This window comes from Macrosteles quadrilineatus, unplaced genomic scaffold (genome assembly GCF_028750875.1).
Source record: "Macrosteles quadrilineatus isolate MER2022 unplaced genomic scaffold, UCM_ALF_1.0 Scaffold_1__1_contigs__length_201487025, whole genome shotgun sequence".
NCBI lineage: Eukaryota > Metazoa > Arthropoda > Insecta > Hemiptera > Cicadellidae > Macrosteles > Macrosteles quadrilineatus.
In genome coordinates, this window is record NW_026542594.1 from 144,922,081 (window position 1) to 144,943,162 (window position 21,082).

Genomic DNA, 21,082 nt, shown 5'->3' on the forward strand with positions numbered 1-21,082 from the left:
AGAAAATAAATAAATTTGCCAAGTTTGATCAAAATATATTCTGAAACAAGCAAACTACAACATTTGACAATATTCTCCATAAGAATAACATGGGAATTTTAAATTTAAAATTTTTTTAATTTTCTCCGTTACTAATAATCGAACAAAAATACTTTCATATACTAAATTATTTGTTTTTTTAAGCTCTTTAAAAAGGTCTAAAGAGAAGTTGGGAAATTTTGTGTTTTGAGGGTCAACAGTGAGAAAAACCAATTTTTACCCCATAAAACCCCCCGTAAAGCCCCGTTCCCATGGTCCGATCATGCTGGTTCGCGAACTCATTCAAGTTTATCCCGCTTTACACCTTTAAACCAAATTTCATCAAAATCGGACAAAAATTACTCAAGTTATCGCGTTCACGGACGTATGTATATATATAAGTCTATACAATATACAATACAATAACAAAATATATATACATATATAAAAATTTGAACGAATAGTGTTTTTGGCCTCTGGGGACATCAAAATGAAAAAGTAAATCGGTCCCGGGTCTAGGTCTTACCGTGCCACCTACGGTAATAGCTACTTCCCTATAGGGAAATTCGCTAATAGCTACTTCCCTATAGGGAAATTCGCTAATAGCTACTTTCCTATAGGGAAATTCGCTAAAATCAAAACAAATGGAAGAAACTTCAATCACATGTTATATTTACAGTGTGGAGTAAAAATAGAGAAGTCTGTACCACTGGACCTCTAGTTATTTTTAATACACTGTGACATGATCAAAGTTACTAAGAGCAGCAAGAAACTCATACACTTCATTTAAATTTTCTATGGAATGAAATCATAATGCATGTTGTGGCAACCCTGATAAAGGCCAGCTGCCAGCTGTTTGGATTGTTGTGTCTAGTTACCATGGAAACACAACACCACACATGCTGGACACTTGTCAACTTGTGCTTTTACCTACCTCTATGTAAGCTGTACAGGAAGGAGGATATTACCCCTAAAAGTATAAAGTATTATTTTAATAGCAAATACTGCCTTTGCTTGTGTAATTAGTGAAATATAAAAATAAAAACATTAGCCTATTAACATGTCAAGTAGGTAAGCAAGAATGTCTTTTTGACACAAGTATATTGATTATGCACTTCTGTATTATTATTTACTACTGATACATTTGAAACAAATCAAATTGGATTCATGCCTTTGTTGAGTTGTACTTAAATTGCTTTGAAACCACCGTAACACTTTAAAATGTTGATGATTTAAAATAGGGCCTAGGTCGTAAGGTTTTTAATACAGTAACAGGCAACGGAAAGGGTCCACTCTAGCACCATAAACATAAAAACTTAGAATGTTTCACTATCACTGACAACATTTCAGTACCTTTCTGAAAGAAAACCCTTTGCTTTATTGACAAAAGTAATTGAGTATTTCAATAAGGTGTTTTCACCACACTATGATGTTTTGGCTGTAATACATACGTTAATTGGTGGCTGAAAGTTACGTTTTGCTGGCCATGCCAGCTGTCATCGTAATTTGGGGACCGAGCAGGTTTTTACAGGCCGGGGCCGCAAAATCAGCTGTCCGCTTACTTACTTAAAACATGAATGCATTTGAAATACACAATCAAAATCCATAGCATTGCAATGTTATTGTCACCGTTGCCTAGCAACTATTTATTTTTATTTTTGATGATTCCTCAAAATTGTTTCTTCACATAACATTAAAGTTGTAGTTGTGTTGACTATCAGTGTGCATTATTATGGTGGTGAATAGTGGTCAGAGGGTATAGTGTGGTGAAAAATAGCGTTCGTACCACGGACCGAAATGGTTTTGCAGCTCTCGATCGATTTAAGTTCTCGACTTCGTCTCGAACTTAAAAACTATCTCGAGCCGGCAAAACCTCATTTTCGGCCCTAGGTACGAAATATACTATTAGGCCTGTTTCCCTTTAAAAGGTTTTGGGGTTAAAGAGAAAATAATTTCACTGGTATTAAAAAAGTAAAGTACTGGACACCTAAATCACGCAGCAGACCAAAGGTATAACCAGTGACATAAATACCTCTAACCCCCCCCCCCCCCCCCGCAGTAAATGTAGATGGTGCCCCCCACCACACCAATATTATCACCACTTATGTTTTATTCATTTATCTGCGCAAAAGCTGTGATTGCGGCAAAATCCAAAAACTCTCGCAGACGTTTTTTCTTTGTCTCCTGCAGTCAAGGAAACTTGTCATCGTTTTCCGTGATCGCGGCAACATCTGGTTTTCTTTTCTTTATACACCTGTGGTATTTTTAATTAAGTCAATCTTCAAACACTTTAACATTATCACTTGAACATCACCCGCGGTCTTGAAGACATCATTAGCGTCTCCCACGGTAACGGAAACAACTTAATCTTTTTTTACAATAGTGCAGAAATCGTTGATATCTTCTTGGGCCTTGTAGACATTATGTTCGTCTCCCACGGTTACAGAAACGGTGACATATCTTCTTCGCTCTTGAAGACATCATCATCATCTCCCGTGGTCACGTTACCTTTTTCCACAACAGTTCCAAAATCTTGGATATCTTCTTCGGTCTTGTAGACATCATGTTCTTCTCCCACGGTCTCCGAAATGACGTAATCTTTGTTACCTGATTGCGGCAAAATCATGAATATCTTCTTCAGCTTTGAAGACATCATCTTTGTATCCTGGGTCACGGAAACGACATAGTCTTTGTTACGCAATTGCGGAAAAATCTTGAATATCTTCTTCGGTCTTGTAGACATCATCATTGTCTCCCGCGGTCATGGAAACGGCGATATCTTTTCTGCAATTGAGGCAAAATCATGAATATCTTCTTCGGTCTTGAAGACCTTATCATCGTCTCCCGCTGTCACAGAAACTGCAACCTATTTTCCGCAACTGCAGCAAAATCTTGAATATCTTCTATTTGCTCTTGAGGATATCATCAACATCTCCCTTTTCCGCGATTGCGGTGGGTGGTGACAGTTGGACCTCGGCGCCGCCCCTGCACTGGGTTTATTTACTGGGTTATTTACACCAATGGGTATAACTCTTATGGTGAGTTTTCAGATGGTGATAACAACAACCCAAGCTGCAATTACAATGAAGCTCATTATTTTAATAAGACACTGTTTTACTGGTACTGTAGTGTACATGCTCTGTGGTAAATCTGAATGTCAAATTTAAATTTTTGACTTTTTTGTGCCCAGTTTAAGTAGGTAAAATACCCCCGCCGCAGCAAACCTGCAGACTTAGCGAATTTCCATTTGCCTGATTGGATTTAAACTAAAATGTCTCCTTAAAAATATCACATTTATTCCCTATTTAAACAGAATTAGTTTAATGAGTACCTACTTAGGTTTGCTGCAACAGGGAGGGTAAAAAAGTTTTTTTTATGTAAAATATTAAAAGGTACTGCGGTTTAGTAAGAAATTCATGTATTTTCCAAATTTGATCAAAATATGTTCATAAACAAGCAAACTACAACAGTTGACTTATTCTCCATAAGACTAACATGGGAATTTTAAAATTACAATTTTTTTGAATTTTCTCCGTAACAATTAGGCGCATAATAACGCTTCAATATACTAAATTATTTGTTTTTTTAAGCTCTCCAAAATGGTTTAAAAAGAAATTGTGAAATTTTGTGTTTTTAGGGTCAAAAATGGGAAAAACCTATTTTTACCCCATAAAACCCCCCATAAACCCCCGTTCCCATAGTCCGATCATGCTGGTTCGCGAACTCATTCAAGTTTATCCCGCCTTACACCTTCAAACCAAATTTTACCAAAATCGGACAAAAATTACTCAAGTTATCGTGCGGATGGACACATATATATATATATATAGATATATAAAAATTTGAACGAATGGTGTTTTTGGCCTCTGGGGACATCAAAATGAAAAAGTAAATCGGTCCCGGGCTTAGGTCTTACCATGAGACCTACGGTAATAGCTACTTCCCTATAGGGAAATTCGCTAATAATATTTTGTCATGAATATAAATAATAGTTGTAGAATTAAATTTAAAAGCAATTGGATTTATATATTTTATTAAATAAAAAATATTTAACTGCAGCAAACCTGCCGACTAAGTGAATTTCCATTTGCCTGGATTGATTTTCAATTAATCTATTAAATTAACATTTATGTTTAACTTTAACGAGTACCTAAGTTAGCTGCTACAGGGAAACTAATAAAGTGTGTTTTTATTAAAATATCAATAGCTTAGTATGATATAAATAAATCCACCAAATTTGATCAAAATATATCCATAGACAAGCTAACAACATTTTTAATATTCTCCATAAGAATAACGTGAAAATTTTAAATTAACAATTTTTTGAATTCTATCCGTAACCAATCACCGTACAAAAACACTTTCATTTACTGAATTATTTGTTTTTTTAAGCTCTTTAAAAAGGTCTGGGAGAAAAATTCATAAATTTTATGTTTTAAGGTTAAAAAATGAGAAAAACCCATTTTTACCCCATATCTTATTTTATACGATAGTTTCCACTAAATATTCCTATCATATCCTTATATATAATACGTGAAGGCGATTTCTACAAAACACTACTCCTCCGTTAATAATGGACCGATTTTTACAAACGACGTGTCAAAATAAAGTATTTATTGTGTAGACGCCCCCTTTCAACAATTCCTGTAATAAAAATCCTCGGGCTTTGTCCCACAGGCCATCAAAGTTGGAGTTTCTCCCATAAGGTTAACATGGGGGAATCTAAATAATTAACTGAAAACTTTGTCCCCACTAATTTGAGAAAACAGCTGGGCGAAGAAACTTGGTAGATGTGTCCAAAGAAAGGTCTTGGTCTGTAGATGAGTTATCAAAAGAAAAACTAAGCAAAATCCCTTAGGACTCTGCCCCAGAAGCCTTTAAAGATCCCTCCCCACAGTTGTTTACATTTTGGCCATGTGAGTAATACTTTTTAATGAAACAGCTGTTCATTTTTAAATTGTATTTCAAACAACACTCATTTATTGGGAGTTACTAAATTCTACCAAACAAGTATTTGCAATGTTATTTTCTGATTTTAAAATTGATTTTCTTCTTTATCATGTCATGTTTTGCAATATAACGTTCCATTACGAAATCAGTGGAAAATCCTTTTATCACAGCAATTCTTAAATTATTTCTTATTGAACTATCTTATATCTATTGTACGGGTTGGTGTCTGCCTCTTTCACCACTTTTGCCTACATTTTATCATATTATTCTACACATATCAAATATTTATGTAGAAATATCTGCTCTTATCGTGTCTAATAAAATCCAAACATAGAAACCTTGCCTAAAATGGTACCCATCTTGACAAATTATTTACACCTGCCTATATTACGGACTTTGGCGGGGTTTTGGGATCAGGTTGGTAACGTTATTAAAAATAACACAACATTTTGGCTGTAAAATATGATACAAAGAGAAAATAATATTTAAGCAGCTACTAACATGACAGAAAGGCCATATTCCTTTTAAACTAGATCACATAATCCTTTATAAGATACGGTGATTAACAATATGTAAACGTCAATATATACGACACAGCCAATTTACAGTATTTTTGCTTTTTGGAAATGTACCATTGCTATGTCATTTGCATTATTTGTTGCCAATTAAGCCGCCAAGACCATATGAACTAGGAGGCCCCTCAAGAATAAAAGCCAACTTCACTTCAAGTATTCCACTACACCTAACATTCCGTAGAGAGATTATATTGACAACTTTATGTTATTGATAAGGCTGAGACAACTAACTGACATCCCCCATCTCAAGGAATTCCACCTTCAACAGTAACCCCACAATCAATTTCTCAAAACTATGCTAGAGGGTTCATTCATTGGCACAGAAGTACGTTATGAACTGACACGACGTGACGAAGGAAAAATCAAACTTACGCTGTAACGGATATAACTCCCTTTGAAGTTAGAATATGTCTTCCCAAAAAATATTTTCTTTTCAAATAAAATCATATTACACTGATGAAATCACGGAAGTGTTTAACTACAAAAGATCCAACAATACGATTTTAATACTATTTAAAGGTTCTTTCAAAGGAAAAGATACCATATAACATACTAATAATAACTCCGATGATGTACAGTATAGAAAATATTTTAATCATTGAATGATCAACCAAATTTGGCAACTAACGCAATTAATACAATTATCGTTTTTACACTTATTACTCTTTAAACAATGCTCAAAATATGTATATGTCACCCAATTTATCGCAGTTAGATGGATTAACGTAAGCCTTGAAAGTAACCGTCGATTTCGACGGGTTTCACCTAGTGTTTCTTTAATTGGTGAAATACTGGTACATAACAATATATATAATAAAAGTAGGATTGAATGAAGAAAAAAAATACTGATCTGGTTGTGTGCAAAAGACTGGACTATTGCATGTCAAATGAATTATTTTTAGAATTTACCTATTTACAAGTTACCTATATTAATGGAAATGTGTTACAGGTATAAGTAGCCCATTTCAACAGTATTGGTGGAACGGAAATGAAAATGTTAGTTGATGACATTATATGTTAGATTTTTTGCCCTTGCATCTTACATACAATGGCCGCTCTTTGTAATATGTGACTTGTAGGATTATCCAACTGCAGCAGCTATGGATTGATGCCTTCACCGACCCACAAGCAAGCATTCAAACATTCTCTAGTTGCATGACTTTGGCAGACTTGAATGCTGATGATAACTGTAAACTCATCTTGGCAGATCTGGGTAGTGGGTCTACTCATGTCAAACTCAAGGTAAGCATACCACCTTAGAACTACGTGGGACCTGTCCTCTACCAATATCAATATTCCATCAATATTTGTTGCATACTATTGAACATGGAAAACCTCTAGTTTGGAACGGCTTGTTGCTCTTTATGCTTTAGAAATTGTATGAGTATGTTTGGGTAACCAAGTGGTTATAGTGCTCGCCTAACAATCAAAAGGCCGCTGGTTCGATCCTGAGAAAAGTCATTAGCTTTTTGATGGTTTGTAACTGGACCAGCTGCTCCTGATAATTGGGCTTTAAATAAATGATATTGGCTAATGAAACAGCTGATCTTAGTGACAAAGCTACACAGATCATCTTGCACCATTTATACACTCATCATTCACTCATATTTGGGTTAAAATACGCACCTAGATGGCATCCCCATCTCAATGTTTGATAATTAAATAATTATTTCTTCAATTATTATGATTCTTTCTCTCCCAAAAAATTATTAACATTTTGTATATTATTATTGCTTAACAATAATGTGTCCATAAAGTTCTTAGAATTGAACAGATAAAAAAAATGCTTGATATAATTAATAAGTACGATTTGTACTAGGCTATACAATTTTATACTCCTTATCAACATTTAATGATTAAAAAGATAAATTTTTTCTTTAAGGAATGTACAAAGTTTAGTCAATAAAAATTCAATAAATTGCTTCCTAAAACTCCTCGAAAAGAAATTTTAAAAGTAATTATCTTTACTTACCTATATTGCTTAGTATATAGTTACTTCAATTTGGAAAGTATCATTTATGCTTAAACAATATTTTATACATGTAATACTGTGTCTAATGTATAATATGAACAGGTTTACAATGGCACAAACCTGGTCAGTGAAGTACCACTGCTGGATGCCCCATCTTCTCTGGTGTCCTTGTACACAGACAACAATGATCCTCACATTCCTGGTCAGTCAATACTTCCAGTAGTTGTATAATATCTTTCAAGTTGTATAATAATGTTTTTTTATTGGATTTCATATTAAGATTTACTGAGCGTATGCCTGAATTATCCACTAGACTATAGGTGTGCACGTAACTAGGATTACCCCAAGGAGTTAGGGGGAGGGGTTACATTGGGGTGTCTGGGGGACAACCCCCAGGCAAGGGGAGGGGTGTCCAGGCCCCCCCTGCTCCTCCATAATTGTAAAAAATCACACTTTAAGGTCAAGGGGGGGTTGAAACCCCTAACCTCCCCCCCCCCTGGATACACCACTGCACTAGACCTCCCCAGGCTAGTTTGATCTTTGTGAGCCCTTTGTAAGTTGACATGCTTAGGTTTATTAGGGATTGCCAATCAGTGTTTTTAATGAAAAAATTAAGTGTAGTCAAATTTTTAAATTTTAATCTAAATATTTGAGAAATTTAGTTTAAAATCTGTAGTACCAGTACTTAAGCAAGTACAATATTTACAAAATTGCTTTTAAAATAAATTTGCATCAGTCTTTACTAAGGGTTTTAAGACTTAAGAGGCTTGAATCCAAGTCTGAGTGAGGGTTTGAAGTATAGCTCCAAACTCTTTGGCTGTAATAGTGAGAGAGTAAAATGTTAAAAATATACTTACATTTTGTACTGTTGAGTAAATTTTGTATTTGGAGGTAGCAAAGTTGCTGTTTTTCAGGTATCGCAGTGGCGTGTGGTGCCAACGTGCTGGTGTACCGCAACTGTAGGCCTTACTTCAAGTTCTCACTGCCGCTGGTGGACGGCAGCAGTCTGGAGGCAGACATCTGGAGACAGAGGAGTCAGGTGACACAGCTGGTGAGACTGCTGGAGGACCTCAGTCGAGAGATCGGCTACTCCAACCTGAGCGCTCCCTCACAGCAGCTGCTGGCGTTGGACCCATCGGCCAGGGAGGAGTTTGCCTTCAAACACAGGCACTGCTCCATCAAGAAACAGGTTAAGTTCATCCTTAGCAGTTTTATCCCAGTTTGCTATGGTAGTAAGCTGGGTAGCTGAGGGTACACAGTTCACCCAAAGTAATCTAGGTTGCCGGTTTAATCCTAAGAAATGCCAGAAGCTTTAATGGTTCAAAACTGGACTCCGCTGTCCTCGATCATTGGGCTTTTTATAAATGACCCAGCTGATCTTTATAAGTTAGTTACGCAGCTGTAATTTCATTAATTCAACCCTAATCCTTCACTTATCTTTGCTTAAGCTTAGGCATGTTGATTGATATTTTTAATCATAAACTTGTACTTACTTTTTTTATACTTTTCTTTAAAATGGCGACCATACAACTCTTCTCACAACAAACTTTTCATTACAAAATAATTTGTTTATTGTAGATCTCAATTGGGATTTTTTCAAGTTTAGATAACTTTTTCACTTAATACAGTACTGTTACTGTATGTAGGAGTGAAAATGTCAATCACAACTTGAATGTTGTAAAAGTTAGAATCATAAGCAAACTATATCAATAATTTGTTGGATGCTGTACATACAAATTTTAAATGATCATTATCAGTGGCGGATCTAGGATGTAGTTTAGGGGGGCTAAATACCACTGCGGGGTCTGGGGCGTATGGAATACTCTCTCGTACAACAGGGGGGTCTGGGGTGCAATTTTAATGCACTCTGTGACTGTGATATTAAAAATCATAACAAGGTTATTTATCTTTTCATTTCTCCTCTACTCATTTCGTTATGATCAATTTTCATATACACATTTTGTATAAAGTTTTTCACATAGTACATTTATGGTGAGTATTGTTTTTTTTTGAACTAACAAAAACAATTTTAATACAGTTGGTAATGTAATTTATTTCATAGAAAATATAATAAAACCTAAATGCACATGTAACTTGTTTAAAAGTTATCAGTCGCATTCCCAGTTCTCAATTGCCATACCTCTGCTCTTCTTTTGAAAAAAAAAAAACAGAGATAGACGAGTTCATCGCATCGCAGACTCCCCTTCGATTATACAAATGGACTCGTCCATCTCTCCTGTCAAAATCTGCGAGAGCTCAACGCTGCTCAATGCACGCAAAACTAATGTGCAACATTTATTTTATCGTAATTTTCAAAAATTGTGATTTTTTAGAGATTGAGCTTTTTTTATCTAGCATGATCTATTGTTAGTTGCCGAGCCCGAGGCTCTTTTTATCTAGTGTAAGTTTATGAGTCCAAGGAGGGGGGGGGGGTGTGCTTTAGCCCGTTTCCGCCACTGATCATTTTAAATAGCATATTTTTGTGCACTTGTAAAAATTTATTGGTTATGGATTTTTCACTACTTATTGTGTTCTCGTATCTCTCTATATATACTGAAATGGATACACTAAGGCTTATATAGCATAAGCTTCGTCGGCTCTTTGATTTGCTTATCTTTTTGTTACAGACCATGATCACCTGCATGACAACTATGAAGAAGAATGTAGCAGATGATCATGCCGTTTCCTGCTTAGTCCTGGCTACTGAGAGCAGTCAACTTTTTATCTTGGACCCGGAAGCATTTACTATTGCTGACAAATACCCTGTATGTCACTATTTTTTTTAATTGATTACTTATTTTATGATCTCTCACCAATAAAGTGAGTTTTTATTATCAGGAATATATATTGTCATCAAGAAATATTGATTTGTGGTCCTCCAATAAACAATGGTTCATCCACACACATATTCCTTCATCAAAGAAGAGTACTTTAGATTATCTGTGACAGTTAAATGTACATTTTTTGCAGTTAAGTTTTATCATGTGACCTTCAGCTGGAAATGGTTTAAGCTGCGTGGTTTAGGATGTTTAAGTTGTTGTGGAAATGTGTTTAAATTATCTCACAAATTTCCACCTAAAGAAAAGTAAATATGGCTCTTCAATAGAATAAACTTATATTGAAAGTTTATGCAACTTTTTTATGTAAGCCTATTCAGTTCAGTTTTAAAAGGGTAGATAGTTAACAAATTTTTAAGACCATAGTTTATTTGCCACCATGTTCGGTACAGTCAGAATGACAATTTATTTAGCTTGAACAATCTATTTGCTGGTTCAGAGCTCACATTATCACAGATAGTCAATAATAATAGTATTACAGAAAAAGAATAGTTCAGTGACAGCGACTGCATTTATTACTTGAATCAGGTGTATGCTATTTCCCTTTCTTGTGGGACTTGTGTGTCTACTCTTTAGTCTTTGGTAGTATGTTTGCAATACTTGTTGATGATCCCCTACTTTGTTTGCGTGTTACAGTTGAACTCCGTCGCTTATCTACTGAGCGCCACAGGTCTGTACTCTGTCGACTACTGCGTGCTGATGGTATCACAGACAGGTTTTGTGTCTGTAATGAAAGCTGGTGTAGTCTGTGGACTTGCTCAACTGTCTGCATGTCCTATAGGAATAGCACAAGTCTTACGTACCTTCGTCGTTGCAAATATGGACAACACCCTCCAGGGCTATTCTCTCAAGGTTAGGAAAATACATATTTATAACGAGAGAAATCTTAATTCTATATAAGCAGGGCCGCATTTATTTAGAATATTTGAGGTCCCTGGCGGCTCAAACCAAAGAGGCCCCTCAGTTCTGATTCTTCGTTTGCTGGTGATTAGAGGATCTAGAACTACACTTGGTATTTGCTTTAACTCGATGAACACGACCCTTTGTTTTTGACAGTCGGATTGGCAAATTGACCTAGGACACAAGGAGACCATTTTATTTTTGAATAATAATATAAGGGGTCAGCGGGCCAGAATATTTTACTTTGGGTCCTTTCAAAATTTTGACCTTCGGTTGTCGGGCTGAAATCAGGTCAGGACAAATTTGGTTTGCTTTGGAAAGTATTGTAAAAATATTAGTTGTTGTACTATAATCGGTCCAAACAACTTCTGCAATAGTGAAGAAATCGTGGACACGTAACTAAATTTAAAATGAAATAAAGAGTCCTCAGTCATGACAAAATTGTGAGCGTCCTCTGCAGTTGCAGTGAACATTCACGGTGAAATAGTAAACATATTCCGTGTTTGTAGAGACATCATCCACAATCATCCTCTACCATGATAGTGGCGAAATTGTAAACACCTCCTGTGGTTGGTGAGAAATTGTGAACAACTTTTGAGGTCTCAGAGACTTCATCATCGTCTCCCTTGATCATGGGAAATTTTGATTTTTGATCCCACAACTTTCACAGATGTTTTCAGCGACCTCAAGAATAAAAGCTCAGCTCAAAAATTGAACTTACCAACATAGTATTGGTTAAAAAAAAATGTTAAGAGAAAAATTACTTTGAGGTCCCTTGCAGGTCAAGGCCCTGGCAACCGTCGTGTCCGCGGTTAGTCAAATACAGCCTTATACTATTGGCTTATTAGATGGATATTATCGTAATCTATCTACAGAATACTTTTATAAATGTGCACCTTTCAACTGGCTGCAGCTTAACCAGGCTTAATTTGTCAGGAAATTACTTCCTTTAAAGGTTATTTTATAATAGGGTGTGTGCAATTATACAGTTCATCTGAGCTTTAGACAAAGGTCACATCCTAGACCTTTCGTAACAGGATGGAACAATTTTTTCTATTAAAACTGTAGGGAGTATAAGTATAACTAGCAAAGTATTACAAATTATAGTTAACTGGCTGCAGTCTCAGATCCAGTGGCTGGTTTACAGGGTGTTTACTATACTTTGTATTAACTCACAACAATAAGGCATAACTCCAAGAGATCACCACATTGTTGTGTGATAGGGAACCAAGCAGTGGACAGTCAGTTTACCTGGAGCTCCAGTAACTATGGCCTCAGTGCCTCTGACCAACCAAGCCCTGCACCTGGTGGCAGTGACCGTGTCTCTAGACTCAGGGGGTGGAGTGATGCTGTACTCTGGACCTCAACTGATGCACTCCTTCCTCACACCGCAGCCAATCTCTGCTCTCGTCTTTGGCCGATACGGGAGGGAGGAACACGCTCTTGTATCTGTGTCTGACAGTAAGATATGTAGTTCAATATGATTGTTGGATTGGATGAAGTACTTTATTACTTTTTAATACTTTTCATTGAAATTGTGACCATACAAAGTAGGTATTTTTATTTTTATTTTAAGTTTAAGCCAAAAGTATGAATGGAAATGAGTGTAGGATGAGTAGTCTGTTAGGATCTTGTAGTCTTTTTAGTGACTAAGGCTGACATATTCCTTAGACACAGCTGTTAATTAATAGCCCATACAGCTAATGACAACTAAAACTAAGGGACCTACAGTTTATAGTGGAATCCGAACCACATTTTTGCCTTGGTATTAACGAATTGGTCTGATTATCAGTCGTAGTACTCACTAGTGTAGACGTTAATCCACACCAGGGTATATCGTATCCACAGTGCATGACTATAAATATCCACAATTCGTGATCTCCTAGTAGCTGGATTACAGGATGACGCCACCAGAAATGTGATGTTTAAGTGATAGTTTTAGATTTATTTAACATTTATTTAGCTAACTTAAATTTAGTTAGCTGATAATTCAATTGCACAAAGATCTTTTAAGTAAATAATTAATATCCATCCTAAAATGTTCAAAATACAATTCCTTACCAACGTTACAATGTGTCTACATATTATGCTCATTGGTATTGATTAGAAATCAACTAATATTGAATTCATTTTAGCCTGTTCTTTACTTTAGGTTAAAAAATATGTATCTTAAAAATAAAAGGATAAGACTACTTTGTAGACTAATGCAGGGTACACACAAGCGGCTCATCTAGCTGACTGGAATTGACTAGCATTCCGCGCGACCTGGCAACACACAAGTTCACACGAGCGACGCGTCCACCGACTAGATTACAAGTGTGACGTAAATAAATGTGCATCGATAAACGATAAGTCGATGTTTTGCTATCAATATTTGATGTTTCTTGCAGCAAAAGTAGGCGCCTGATGTTTTTGTTGCAATGATGTTTTAAACAATTATCAATGGTTTTCGTAACTAAATTTGCATTAGAATGATGAAATTCAGGTAACAAACCACCAATTAAACTATTATAAAAGTTTGGTTCAAAATAAAATTATCGTTAAGAGGGTGATGAGCAATTAAAAATTATTTTTAGAAACATCTCAGTCGTTTATCAACTGATATTTTGTTTTTTCATATTGTTTGGCTTGTAATACAATTCACATAAAAGTTGTATGCAATTTAGAATGTTGTTAATTTTCTTTCAATCAATAACGCTATTAAATGGAAGCCAAACAAAATATTAAACTGAAACCACAAGATAATCTTTTATTACCATAATGCTAATTGTTTCTATTACTTTCGTATTTGTACCAGTCTATACGAGCCGAAATCTATTTATTTTGATTTCTTTCTTTTTATGTCTTATTAATTTTATCATGATGTCCCGAAAGAAAGTGTTCCAAAGACACAGCTGTTTCTTCACTCTTCACTGATTTGATGAATATCGATATCAAACCAACTTGGATCCATCACTGGGGCACGTATGCGAGCTGCAGTGCGACGACCGACCGCCCGTGTGAACGCTCTCATATGGCTACGTGTACTGCTACGCCGCTAGAGCTATTGACAGTCGCGACACTTGGCTGGGATGCGGGGCCTGGCGATGGTTTGCAACCAAGCTTGATCGTGGCTCGATCGCCGTTGCCGTACACTCATGTGAACGGCTCCGTGTTCCGCTTCCTAGTCACAGCCTAGTCTGCTAGATATGTCGCTTGTGTGAACCGTGTATTAGGGACCCTTAATTACTGGTGCTGGTGCATGTATTATCTAGTAAGCTTGCCTGTATTATTTATAATTTATCTAATACTTAATTTATCATGCATGTAAACCTTTTATTGATGTAGATTGATTTCAGGTATCTTTCTGATTACCTTGCTTTATTATTTATTGACATGATCCATTGCATTTTTTGTATAATGTTTAGTAATCAAATAAATCTATTTATCAATCTATCTAATTAGCTGCACAACTTTTGAATGCTCACAAAAAAAATACACAAAATAGATTTTGCTCAAACAATGTACTTACTTACTTAATCCTGTCCTCTTCTACCGGTTGGTGTCAAGGTTACAAGGCGCCTCCATGACTTTCTGTCTGCAGTGAGTGGTAGAGATTCACAAATGGAGCTGCTCCTCTCACACAGAGCATTCTCTATCTCTTCCTCCCATTTTCTTCTCGGTCTACCTCTCTTGCACTTACACTCGACTTTGACCTCTTTCATCATCTTCCGAAGTCGAGTTGTGGGCATACGATGAACATACCCAAACCACTTTAGTTGCTGTTCCTGTATTGTGGTAGTTAAGAGCTTAACATCTATAGTGTTTCTTATTGCAACATTCCTTATCCTATCCCTTCTCGTTTTGTTCTCTACTTTTCTAAGATACCTCATCTCCATTGCTTGGAGCTTGCTTTAAGTCTTTTGGTCAATAGGTCAATGTCCAGGATTCACATCCATCCATAGGTCAAGGTAGGCACGAAGGTAGATTTGTAGACTGCTAATTTGGTTTTCTTTGAGATTTCTTTCTTGGCCAGAAATTGGTTTCTTATGCACCAAAAGAGGCGACTTGCTCCTGCAACCCTTCCGTCTATTTCTTCTTCTAATTTTCCGGTGTTTTGCGATAACTGAGCCTAAATATTTAAATGTTGATACCTGTTTCAAGGGGCTATTTCCTACTGAGATTTTATGGTTGACCTTTTTCCCACTGATGACCATGGTTTGGGTTTTGTTTGCATTTATTTTCATACCTTTTTTTAGGGGTGTGTTTTTTGACAGCTCATTCGCCCATATGTTCATATTATTCTGCAAACTTTCTTCTTTTTTCCCCAAAACCACTATCGTCTGCAAAAGCTAGGCTGCAAATTTTAACAGCTCTTTAATTGATAGTTTCCACCACAAGACTTTTAGTTTTACCATATACAGGGTGATCAACTCAAGGAGGCCACCATTGGGATATCGGAAACGGTAAGAATTAGAGAAAACTTTAAATGGGGGACATTCCTTTATTTTTTGTGGCAGTTAAAAATATGATTTTATTTTTTCAAAATTCAGCTGCCATTTTCCAAAATGGCGGCCAACTTTGAAATTTCTTACGGAACACCCTATATTTTATCATGTTTTCGGATAGAACAGGCAATTTAAAAACTTTTTTATTCTTGAAATTTTTTCGATAAACCCACTCGTTTAGGAGTTACAGCTTATGGAAAAATGACTTCCGGTGTACATTTTACATCATGTAGCTCCTAAACAAGTAGGTTTATAGTGAAAATGCGAAGAGTAAATAAGTCAAAGAAGTCTTAATATTGCATCCACATTCCATAAAGACCATAAAATACACAGTTTTCTACTTTTCAAGTTTGCCGCCATTTTGAAAAATGGCCGCCATTTTTAAAATAATAGATTTAATAGTTTTAACGAATTTTATGGTCTTTTTGGAATGTGGATGCAATTTTAAGACTTATTTGACTTATTTACTTTTCGCATTTTTGCTATAAACTTACTTGTTTAGGAGCTACATGATGTAAAATGTACACCGGAAGTAATTTTTCCATAAGCTGTAACTCCTAAACGAGTGGGTTTATCGAAAAAATTTCAAGAATAAAAAAGTTTTTAAATTGCCTGTTCTATCCGAAAACATGATAAAATATAGGGTGTTCTGTAAGAAATTTCAAAGTTGGCCGCCATTTTGGAAAATGGCGGCTGAATTTCGAAAAAATAAAATCATATTTTTAACTGCCACAAAAAATAAAGGAATGTCCCCCATTTAAAGTTTTCTCTAATTCTTACCGTTTCCGATATCCCAATGGTGGCCTCCTTGAGTTGATCACCCTGTATACTAACTAAGCCTGCCTATGTGTCAAACCCAACCAGATTGATGGAGAATTTGAGTTTAAAAAAATAGTACTTCAAAAACTGTCCTAGTCTTGCTGGTATGGCATTTCGGTTTTCTACATTTAGAAGCACTTTGGCAATATGTGCTCTTGCTTTTCAACCTTGAAATCTGCTTAACACCCTACAGTAAATAGTGTTAAATGTGACCCTACAGCTTTTATCTAAAGAATATCACATTCTAGTACCATCGGAAAAGTATTTTATTACCCGCAAGGCTGTAAAATAATAAAATAATTTAGTGAAATTCTAGTGAAATGCCTTTTAAATTCTAGGTATTATTTTCCTTTTGGGAAATATTAAGGGATATTTGAAGTTTTACATAACACTATCATTAAACTGGTAATTGTTTGAATGTGTTAAGGCGGCGCACTGTCTGTGAAGCTTCTCAAGAGAACCGCCCAGTTTGGCAGTGGAGAGAGACAGTCATCTGTCCAGGACAAACCCCACAACATCAAACTTCTGGTGCCCAAAAAGAGCAAACTGTTTGTGGAACAAACTCTGAGAGAACGGGAACAATACAAAGGTATATAAAAAATGTGTCTATGTTCACTCCTTTAAATCATTGCAATAAAAGTACTCTATACTTCTGCCGTGAGATGAAGTAATGAAAGTGTCCAAATTGGAGTATTTCATCCATGCAAGTCTGCTGTATATGCAGTGATTTATCCTCTAAATGTTGAATGTCCCCAGAGATTCACCAGTGGTTTCACAGAGCCTGGCTGGGCCTGAGTGTTTCTGCTAGTGAGGCGTATGTCAACGCTCTGCGCAACGCAACTGTCTGTCAGCGGGAGGCTCTCAAACTCACTGCTCAGGTGACTTACAACCATAATGTCCAAACAAAACTTTGCAAACTTATTATTGGGATGAGGTTTGTAGTACCTACATTTGCCATGTGATTGTCTGTATAGCATAAGTCGTTTTGAATCATATACACCACTTGGGTGGCCACCACAAGAAACAGAAAATTATGAAAAGCACCATCAATAAAATATTAATAATTACCATTGGTAGTAATCTTAAACTTTGAAATAGCTTCTATCTCTTTCAAATTTTGAGTGAAAGTACTGATAGACTTATTGGTAACATAAAGAAGTTGGTTGAATGACACACTAAAATCAAAGCTAAATTCTGAGCAACAGCTATACTGATCAAACTATAACCCTCAGTTTACGGTGTTACAGGTTTTGGGCCTTGGACCCAAGTTGAAAGTGCAGTTGTTTTTGGAGAACCTCGCCTCTGACTATATTCCTGCGGGACTTGCTGTCTCAATCGTATTTGACAGCAATATCTACACAGTTCATCAACCTTACATCCCGGTAATTATTTTTTTACTATAATTTTTCTTGTTGGAGCGATAATAAAATACAATAAAACCTTAATTGTTTTACTAAATTAAAGTGCCATTGGTGTTTGGACTTTTTAAATCTAGCTGGAGAATGAGGTTGCTTAAGTAGATCGAAAGCTGCTCTAAGCAGATCTATATCACGCTCACCGTCGAAGGAAGATGCAATGTCTGATTTTTACATATTATATCAATTTCATATGTCTTTCAACTATATGTCTAAATTTAATCAAAATATAAACCATAAAAGGTAATTCTGTGTCCTACTCCTCAATGTTAGTGTAAAAATTACCAAAACCGGTGTTGTTAAACTCAATGCAGTCAACTTCTACCCATGTGTACACTGTTAGTTTATGGTGGGCCCACTGGCTATGTCATAGGTTAGTAAGCTTAATATGGATTGCACATGTACGGGAATCAAACTGGCGCATGTTGATTGACCTCAAAGCCAATTTTGTCAGTTGAACGAATCAGTCATGTTATCCACCGTGTGACTGTCGGCTGGCAGGGACAAGGATCGCTATAGACAAATTACATAAGCATTTGAGGGTTACCAAGTAATTAAATGCTGTGACAAACGTGGTACATCAAACAACGTTGACAGGTTGATTTCAAATTTATTGATATAATGTCTTTTCACTTACTAAACCAGCTATACAAAACAATATGGCAAATTAACGGCTAAGTAAAATATTTTACAGAATGTGATGGGGACCAGACAGTTATCGCCACTCTTGCTCCTACAGTAGTTTTATTTGTTTGGATATTTCAGGTGCCAATGTTGGTGTTTGGTCTGAGTTGTTGTCTGGAGACCCTAGTAACCTGTCATCTAGCAGTGGCCGGTCAGTTGACTGTTTTGGTGTTTGCCCGTAAAATATTACTCTCAGCTGTCATCAACATGCCTTCTGGTTGGTTCATTTTAATATTCTAATACAAGATATACTGAATTAATAAATATTAAATTTATACTGCAACTAACACAGTATTTAAATACAAGTAAAAGGTAATATGGGCAATAATTGAACTGTAAATGATCAAAAATACAGTTCAATGTTGTGATTACACTAAACCCTCTTTGATCCAGACTAACCAATTGGGTATTCTTGGTGTTGGGGTTATTGTCGCCATTTAAATTTAAAGTATTAAAAATATTAACAAGTTTTGGTATGAAATAGGAATAAATTACTATTCCGAGTATTCACCAATTAATATTGTTATATTTGTTCTTACACAAAAAAATGCTGGACAAAAATTTATAAACATAATAAGGGATGCGTCAATTCTCAATACTGATTCTTGATACCACAGCTATACTTGGACATTGGTATTGGTATCGTAATCGATGATACCCTCACGGCTGCAGTAGATAACCAGAATTTGGTGGCGATCGTGGAAGACCACGATTATGTCTAGTCGATCATGGGAGATGTTTATGATTTTGCGTTGATTGTGCATGATGACAATGGCGTTTCCGTGACCGCGGGAGTCGATGATGTCCATACGGCCGTTGGAGATAATGGGATTTTGGTTTTGATCTCGGAAGACGATGATGATGTTTCCATTACTGCGAGGAGTATTCAAGATTTTGATCTAACCACGGGAGACGATGATGATGTCCAAACAACTGCGGGATGATGATAAGGTTGACGTACGGAAGATGATTAAAATCTTGCCATCATCGTTGGAGACGATAATGATGTTTAAACGACCGCAAAGACAACAATGATACTTATACAATTGCCGGAGATGATCAGAATTTTGCCTCGATTGCTGAAGAGTATGATAATGTGCACATGACTGTGGGAGATGTTCTCGATTTTATCTTGATCACTGGAGACATTGATACGTTTTTCTGTGATCGCAGGAGACGTTAAAGGTGTTTCCCTTACCACAGAACATGATTCAGGATTTTCCCTCGACTGAGAAAGACAGTGATGATGTTTCTGTGACTAAGGAAGATATTGAGGATTTTGTAGTGATCCCAAGAAGACAACAATGATGTCTCCATGACCACAGGAGATAATCAAGCTATTACCTCGAGTTCGCTTGGCAGAAATTGTCACGCTGACATATCTCTAGTTGTATTACAATTGTATTTTTGTTTTGTTAGATCTTCATTCGCTGTTAATATGTGCAATTAACAAACTACAACCCTCCTCCTAAACAGAGATTACACTACTCCTCCCCTCTAAAACAACATCAATACATAATTTATTACTCACCTTGACAATACGACAACAACCACTTATGAACAATAGCTATTGTTTTCCATAGGGTGTTAAAACATTAAATGTTATGTAATGTGTTTAGAAGGGTTTAAACTGAAATTGGCTTGTTAGAATTTGTCATTGCTGCATTGAACAAAAGACCCTATTACTGTACCTCAAAAATACTTTATGGAAGGACATAGGCTAAAGGCAGGAGTTGGTGTAGTATAATCAATCGATTTAGAAAATTTTGTGAAACTATTTAAAAAATGGTGTCTGTATTGAGAATATATTTTTCAGGTATCGGTACCAGTATGGAGAATTGGTTTTTAAGTTATCGGTTTCAGTATTGAGAATTGATTTTTCGGTTATCGGTACAGTACCAGTATTGAGAACCGATAAATTTTTGTATCAACACATCATTAATTGGAATAGATGTCATTATCAGCCTACATCAGATTTATGTTTGGCAGGAAAATGTGGCGGGACAAGGAGCTTTTCTGCCTCCTTTTGAATTCAAATTCAATTTTTAATGATTTTATTGCTTTGTTTGTAACCATCAATTCTGTTCATTATGTTTCAGCTGCCGTTCCTCCCTGAAGAAGTGCTGTCAATACTTAGGACTAGAGAACCTTTATACTTTATCACTTGTGTATTAGAATGATCAACAGTTATTTAATGGTTTCCTAAAACTATAACTATTTACTGTTGAATTTTGTACAGATTAACGTATTGTAAAGTGTTCAAGTTTTTTTAGCTAGGCATTCAGGATTTTAAACAGAATTTAAAATTTTTAATTGAGCGGAGCGAGCGGAGCGAGCGAAGCGAGCGAAGCTCTTTGGGATCAACTTCAATGCAAACAATATAACACCATCACTCAATAACGGCTGAACACATTTCAGCCAAACT

General features: G+C 36.0%; 1 protein-coding gene across 1 annotated transcript; it reads left to right on the forward strand.

Moving 5' to 3' along the window:
• Positions 1–6,481: 6,481 nt before the first annotated feature.
• LOC129001278 (Bardet-Biedl syndrome 1 protein homolog) lies at positions 6,482–20,851 on the forward strand. Its single transcript, XM_054428527.1, has 12 exons — positions 6,482–6,492; positions 6,623–6,785; positions 7,618–7,717; positions 8,430–8,704; positions 10,143–10,280; positions 10,989–11,204; positions 12,476–12,713; positions 16,986–17,147; positions 17,315–17,436; positions 17,806–17,940; positions 18,739–18,874; positions 20,757–20,851. Exons 1-12 carry the CDS (start codon positions 6,482–6,484, stop codon positions 20,771–20,773), a joined length of 1,713 nt encoding a protein of 570 aa, XP_054284502.1. The 3' UTR covers positions 20,774–20,851.
• The last annotated feature ends 231 nt before the right edge of the window (positions 20,852–21,082 follow it).